Source organism: Bison bison, unplaced genomic scaffold (genome assembly GCF_000754665.1).
Source record: "Bison bison bison isolate TAMUID 2011002044 unplaced genomic scaffold, Bison_UMD1.0 scf7180017864270, whole genome shotgun sequence".
NCBI classification, from domain to species: Eukaryota; Metazoa; Chordata; class Mammalia; order Artiodactyla; family Bovidae; genus Bison; species Bison bison.
Genome location: NW_011494842.1, coordinates 672,023 through 679,268, shown reverse-complemented (window position 1 = coordinate 679,268; position 7,246 = coordinate 672,023). Strand labels below are relative to the sequence as shown.

At 40.3% G+C, this 7,246-nt stretch overlaps 1 protein-coding gene across 1 annotated transcript in view; it reads left to right on the top strand.

The window, feature by feature from the left end:
- PRIM2 (primase, DNA, polypeptide 2 (58kDa)) overlaps positions 1-7,246 on the top strand; it is a 346,489-nt gene that overhangs the window by 310,100 nt on the left and 29,143 nt on the right. The window contains exon 12 of the mRNA XM_010848522.1: positions 721-803. Within this exon, the coding sequence (XP_010846824.1) occupies positions 721-803 (83 nt within the window). The remainder of the gene's footprint in view (positions 1-720; positions 804-7,246) is intronic.

The window sequence follows — 7,246 nt, the reverse complement described above, 5'->3', positions numbered from 1 at the left end:
TGAGTTAGACAAGCTGTGGTCCATGTGATCATATTGGCTAGTTGTCTGTGATTGTGGTTTCTGTCTGTCCGCCCTCTGGTGGCCTGTCTCAGTGCCTACCGTCTGACTTGGGTTTCTCTTACCTTTGGCATGGGGTGTCTCTTCACGGCTGCTCCAGCAATGCGCAGCCACTGCTCCTTACCTTGGATGTGGGGTAGCTCCTCTCGGCCGCTGCCCCTGACCTTAGATGTGGGGAAGTAGGCATAAAATTAACATCTGTAAATGATGTGAGATTTTTATATTTCCTAGAGTTTTCACATTTTTTCTTTTTGTTTATGCCGTCTATCTTCCTTTATGCTTTTATGTATTTTTGTAAACTAGAAAAAAAAAGTGCGATTGAAAGATTGAATGAAATTTTTAGGTAAAATGCTTCATAGCTACTTGGTGATTATGTCAGGTTGTTAGCAAGTAGCATGATTAAAGCTGTTCCCCTTCCTTGTGAGTGGGTGGCCTCTCCTGAGAATGCTGAAAGCTTTGTGTCACTCTCAAGCCTGTAGTGCCCTGATAACGCACAGCTTAGCTGTCACTTAGATGAAGAGAGGAAAGCAGCTGCACCCATGGGTAGTTAACCCTTTTATTTATAGGCTGTTGGACAGTTGGGGGTGCTCAGGAGTCTCTCGAGCGTGGTGTTGTGTTGAGTCTGGGTGGATAACCTGCTGTTTTGCTGCTTGTCATTTCCAGGGTGCCCGTTCCGACACAGCGACCCCGAGCTGCTGAGGCAGAAACTGCAGGCCTACAAGATCCCTCCCGCAGGGATCAGCCAGGTAGGTCGGACCCTCCCCGCAGTCTCAACAACTAGACAGTGGACAGGCCCTGGGTTTCATGTCATATTCCAGCAGGGACGCTGTGTACTGCCTGCTTGGCCTCACATTGGACAGCCCCTCTTCTAAGTGAATGAAGCCAAAGCTTTGGCTTCTCTGGTTTAGACTCCTTGGACATTCTAGTTCTTTTCTCTGCTAGGCAACATTTTTGTGTAATAAAGCTGCAACCCCCCTTTTTTTCCCCCCTCTCTCTATTTGCTTTACTATCTCAATGGGGGGCATTTTAGAAAATAAGATTTTAGAGGAATGCATTGAAGCTTATTAATGAAGCTGAAAATGAATGACATTGTGTTGCGTTTTGGAGACTGTGCTGCTGGAGGTTGAAGCAGAATGTAGAGCAGTGTGTGCAGCCTGTGTGTTCTGATTTACTAATCATATCCACACTTAGGAGGATAGTTCATCAGGTCCAACGGTTCATCAGATGCTTTGTCTTGGAAACCACTTAGGTAAAAAAAGAAATGCTTGAAGGGAACCGCAAATGTTTAAGAGTGTGTCTTTTAATAAATAAGCTTTAAAAAAACCTGTGAGCTTGCAGACATGCGCTCTCTCTGTGAAGTTGGCTTGGGATTTTAAGGCATTTAAAAGGAGTTTCTGCTTTCTTAGCTTAAGAAGAACACTATTTTAGAGCCAGAACATCTAATTCATTATATATCAGTTTTTCTTGAAAAAAATAATTATTTTAGAAAATTTTGTTTCTACTGTGTCCAGAGTTTATATTGAGTTTAATCAATTGAATTCGTATCTTGGTTTTTCCATCCTCTGGAAAAGGCAGTGTCCAAGGTGCCCAGCTATTTGCAGATGCTAAGAAGAATTGGATAAACCCATGTTCCTATAAAACCTAAGTCTTAAGAGAGAGGCACACATAGAGTGTCTTGGTTCTTCTGTATACAGGAGTCGGTAATCAGATTGGGAGGCTGAGGATCACTTCTTGGAAGGGATGCTCTGTGAATTAGACCATGAGTGTATGGGAGGTGGCTAGGAAGAGAGAAAGTGTGAATAAAAGGCAATAAGTGTATAGGATTGCTAGCATTTCAAGCTTAAAGTATTGGTAGCACCAGTATATCAACATTAATGGGTCACTTGAAAGGAGTTTTTGCTGGTTTGAGAGATTAGGTTTGGAGCTGGGACAGTTAAATGACAGATTTGTAGTGTGTTAGAGAAGTGCCAGCTGGAAATCTGGTGTTCTTTTGGGTTAGAATTGTAGATCTAACAATCAATTTGATTGGAATGAACATTAGAGGAGAGTGCTTCTTTTGTGGAGTTGGGGTGGGGAGTGTAATATGGGCACATAGCTCCGGCGTCATTGGTACCAGAGATGGAAGCCAGGCCTCTGACTCCATGATGTTTTCTCAACCCCATTCTGCTTTAGAGCTGATTGTCATGAGTTTTCTCTGGGAGAGGGGAGCAGATAATGAGAGAGGGCGAGGGAGTCAAAGCCAGGACTCAGGATGCAATCTTGGCTCACACTTCCCTTTGTCAGATAGTGGAAGGAAGTAGAATCAGAGAGGACAGAGCAGAAATGGGGGAAAAGGGAAGAAATGCATTAGGAAGTGCTGGCTACAAAAGTCAGCAGAGAACTGTGAGAGGAGGGTATAGTCCTTCGTAGTGGAGAGATAGAGTCCTTTGTAGTGGAGAGACTGTCTGGGATTAGGCCTGAGGAGAGGCAGCTGGATTCGGTGAGAGGCGTCAACATTTCAGGGAAAGCAGAGCAAGACCACAGACACACTGAGGAGTGAGTGAGGCAGCGGCTTGGACTCGCAGGCAGCGAGCACACCTCACAGAAAGTGTTGGCTCTGTCAGCATGAGCCTCTTGGGTGGTTTGCCTGCATGTTTGGGGCTACTGGGGACCTGAGCCTGTTTGTAGGAAAAGAACCCGTCAGAGAGGCTGGGCTTGATAAAGACGGAAGCAAAGACAGCCCCTCTCTAACCAAGCAGTATTAGCTTTTCTCTGTTACATCGTGACCATGCTGTACATGCCTGTGGTCTTTTTTTCGTCCAGTGTTCTTGAGACAAGAGTGACATACAGCACTGTGTAAGGCGCAGCACAGTGCTGTGATGTATAGATGCTGTGAAGTGATGACCACCGTAAAATTAGCAAACGTATGTCATCATATACATACAAAGTAAAGAAATAGAAAAAAGTGTTGTTTCCTTGTTATGAAAACTCTTAGAGCTTACTCTCTTTACTTTCATATATAATGTATATTTATCATGTTGTACATTATATCCTTAGTAATTATTTTTCTTACAACTGGAAGTTCCTGCCTTTTGATTGCCTTCATCCAGTTCCCCTTCCCACAACCCCACCTCTGAAAATCACAAATCTGATCCTTTTTTCCATGGTTGGTTAGTTGGTTTTCAAAGTGACCTTCACACCATGTTAGTCCCTGGTATACAACATAGTGATTCGCTATTTCTGTTTCAATATTTCATCTCCTCCATTTTAGTAAACATCTGTTTTTCTTTGTATCTTTGACTCTGTTTATTTATATTGTTCGTTTTGTTTTTTAGATTCCAAATACAGGTGAAATCATACAGTATTTGTCTTTCTCTGTCTGATTTATTAGGTATGATAATCTCTAGGTCTATCCATATTAATGACAATATTTCATTCTTTTTATGGCTGCATAACGTTACATTGTATATATGTACCGCATCTTCATTATCCATTTGTCTGCTGATGGGTACTTCATGAACAATCACTTTAAAAAAAAATATAGGCTATTAAGATGTTTATTGAAAAGAGTGATGCTTTTATTTAACAGGAATGACTATGTTTGTACATTCTCTTTTTTTGAAAAAGATACGTAGTGCTTCATGAATTTGTGTGTCGTTCTTATGCAGGGGCCATGCTAATATTCTCTGTATCGTTCCCATTTTAGTATATGTGCTGTCAAAGCGAGCACATGTTTGTACATTCTTAGCTCTGACTCCATTGCATTCCTCCATTTAGTTTGCAAGTAGATCCCTTAGTTAGTTGAAGCATGATCCTTTGGACCCACTTTGTAACCTTTTTCAAGATGCACAGGGCATGTGGGCGGGCTGTAGATAATGTTGTACTCTTATATAATGGCTTTATTGAGTGGTTCTCAATAGAGTAAAGCAGCTTAGGGCTGTGTTCTAAAAGGAATAAAGTTGATGGATGAAAAATCACGTAAAACATTTGGATGGATACTTAGTTGCAGCTTGGCATAAGAGGAAATTAGATCTTAAAAACTCCAAGTATATGTTAAAATATTAAAAGAAAGTCAAGAAAAATATCATTTAAATGCATTTAAGGTAAAACTCAGAGCTATTTTTATTTCAAAGAATGACTATTTGAAAAAGATACCATCAACATTAAGAAGTACTTGTATCTTCTGCTAAGTTTTATAATATTATTATTAAAATAATCAGAATTTTATTGGTCAGAGGAGAGATCATTGTGATTTAACTGGCATCACCTACTTGCATAAAAGCATATTTATAGGATCACATTTTATCATCCTTTTTGAATGATCTTGGTATCCAGCTTAGGAAGACCAGAATTGAACAACACAATAAAGCCAAAGATGATAGGTAGTCCTGCATTTGTTCCTCAGCCCTCCCCCAGAAGAGAAAAGCATGGAAGTCAGGTCACCAACAAGACACCAGAATCCTAAGTGTTCATACCACAACGGCATAGCTTAAAAACACACGAAGTAAGAAGAGAGAGACCTGAGTAGAGAACTGGACAGATGCACAAGTGACATCTGGAGACTTGAGCATTGCTCTTTCAGGAATGACTGACGTGGGCAGACAGAGAATGAGTAGGGGTGTAGATGCCTTGAGCATCCACACTGACATCTGTAGACATGCCATCCCACAGCAGGTGAGGAGACTCACCCAGTTAGGTCACATTCTGGGTCTTAAAAAGCTCATTACAAATTTAAATGAATTGAAATCAGACAGTGTTCTCTGACTGTAACCATTATAAGAAGACAAGAAAAAGAAATCAAAGGCAGATTAGAAGGGGAGAAAGAAAACCTTCCTCTATTCTGAATGTGATTATCTATGAAAAAAAATCTCAAAGGACCCACCAGAATGTAAAAAGTTTTATCATATGCAGTCATATCAAAAAGACTTAAATGTTTTTAAATGAATTTATTTATAAAATATGTGCAAGATCTTTATGCTGAGACACTGATGAAAGCAGTCAAAGAACAGAGTTGGAGGCACACACTGCCTGGTTTCAGGGCTTAATGTTGAGCTGCTGTAGCTCTAACCACACCAAAACAGTGTGGTTCTAGGGAGATGACAACAGGAAAAGGTAATTTTTTCAACAGGTAGTTCTAGAACAACTGTACTAGCTCTAGTCCATATCCCCCACCACCTCTGCTGTTGCCCCAAAAGAACCCAGATACCTACCCCACACTTTTGAAAAACTTAATTAAAAGTGGATCATAGATCTAAATGTCAACTTTCCAGGAGAAAACAAGAAAATCTGAATAACCTTGCACTTGATATGTTCAATGAAAGAAAATGTTGGTAAATTAGACTTTATGAAAATTAAAACTTTTGTCCTGCACAAATATTGTTAAGAGAATGATAAAATAGCCAAGACTGGAAGAAAAATATTTGCAAATCACATCTGTCATAAAGTCCTTGTCTTCAGAATTAAAAGATATAAAGACCTCTCAAAGCTCAATAATAGGAAAATAGTTTTTTAAGTAAGTAAAACGTTTGAGCAGACATTTCACCAAATATTTGAATAATAAGTAAATGCTTGAAAAAAGTGTTTATCATTTGATATTAGGGAAATGTGATTTTAAAACTATATGTCAATTTGAATTGGTCTAATTATTAAAAAAAAAAACAAAAAACCCTGACAGTACCAAGTGTTGGTCAGAATGCAGAATGACTGGAAGTCTGATACCTGTAGACTGGGGTTCTGCATGGTAAAGCCATTGTGAAGGCAGCTGGCAGTTTCTTATAAAGTTAAGTTTGTGCATACTGTTTGACTTAGTCATAGCACTTCTAGATAATTATACCATTGAAATAGAAGCCTAAGTCCACCCAGAAAGCTGTGCGTAAGTGTTTAGAGAGGTTTATTCTAATTCCCCAAAACTAGAAACAGCCCAGTGTTCTTCATATGTGATTGAATAAACAAATATGTTATACCTCATTTTATTGTGCTTTACTTTTTTGTGCTTCACAGATAGTGTGTTTTCTTTCAAAATGAAGGTTTGTGGCAAGCAAGTCTGTCAGCACTATTTTTCCAATAGCATTTGCTCAGTTCATATCTCTGTGTCAGCTTTTGGTAGTTCTTGCAATATTTCAAACGTTTTCATTATTTGTTATGGCGACCTATGAGCTGTTATGGCGACCTATGAGCTATGACCTATGTTACTGTTGTAATGTTGAGGGGCAGCACTGTAGACTGCACCCATATAAGGTGACAGTCAGTGGATGTTGGGTGTGTTCTGACTGCGCCACTAACACGCCAGTCCCTTATCTTTCTCCCTTTCCTTGGGCCTCCCTTCTCTCTGAAACACAATAATATTGCAGTTGGGCCAATTAATAACTCTACAGTGGCCTCCAAGTGTTCAAGTAAAAGGAAGAGTTATATATCTCTCACTTAAAATCAAAAGATCAAGCTCAGTGAGGAAACCATGTCAAAAACCAAGACAGGCTGAAAGCTAGGCCTCTTGTACCAAACAGTTAGCCAGGCTATGAAAGCAAAGGAAAAGTTCTTAAAGGAAATTGAAGTGCTCCTCCAATGAACACCTGAATAATAAGAAAGACCTTATTGTTGGTTTGGTGAGACTTTCAGTCTCTGGATAGAAGATCAAACCAACCATAGCATTCCCTTAGTGAAATGAAAGTGAAAGTTGTTCAGTTGTGTCCAACTCTTTGTGACCCCATGGACTATATAGTGCCTGGGATTCTCTAGGCCGGAATACTGGAGTGAGTAGCCTTTCCCTTCTCCAGGGGATTTTCCCAACCCAGGGATTGAACCCAGCTGTCCTGCATTGCAGGCAGATTATTTACCAGCTGAGCCACAAGGGAAACATTCTCTTAAGCCAAAGCTTAATATAGAGCAAGGACCTAACTCCCTTCAATTCTGTGAAGGCTGAGAGAGGTAAGGAAGCTGCAGAAGAAAAGTCTGAAGCCAGCAGAGGTTCGTTCATACGGTTTAAGGAAAGAAGCCGTCTCCATAACTTAAAAATGTGAGGTAAGCAGCAAATGCTGATGTAGGAGCTGCAGCAAGTTCTCCAGAAGATCTAGCTAAAATAATTCATGAAGGTGGCTTTACTAGACCACAGTGTAGCCACCAAGCAGAAGATGCCATCTAGGATTTTCATAGCTGGGAGGGAGAAGTCTGACATGCCTGGTTTCCAAGCTTCAAAGGACAGGCTGACTCTCAT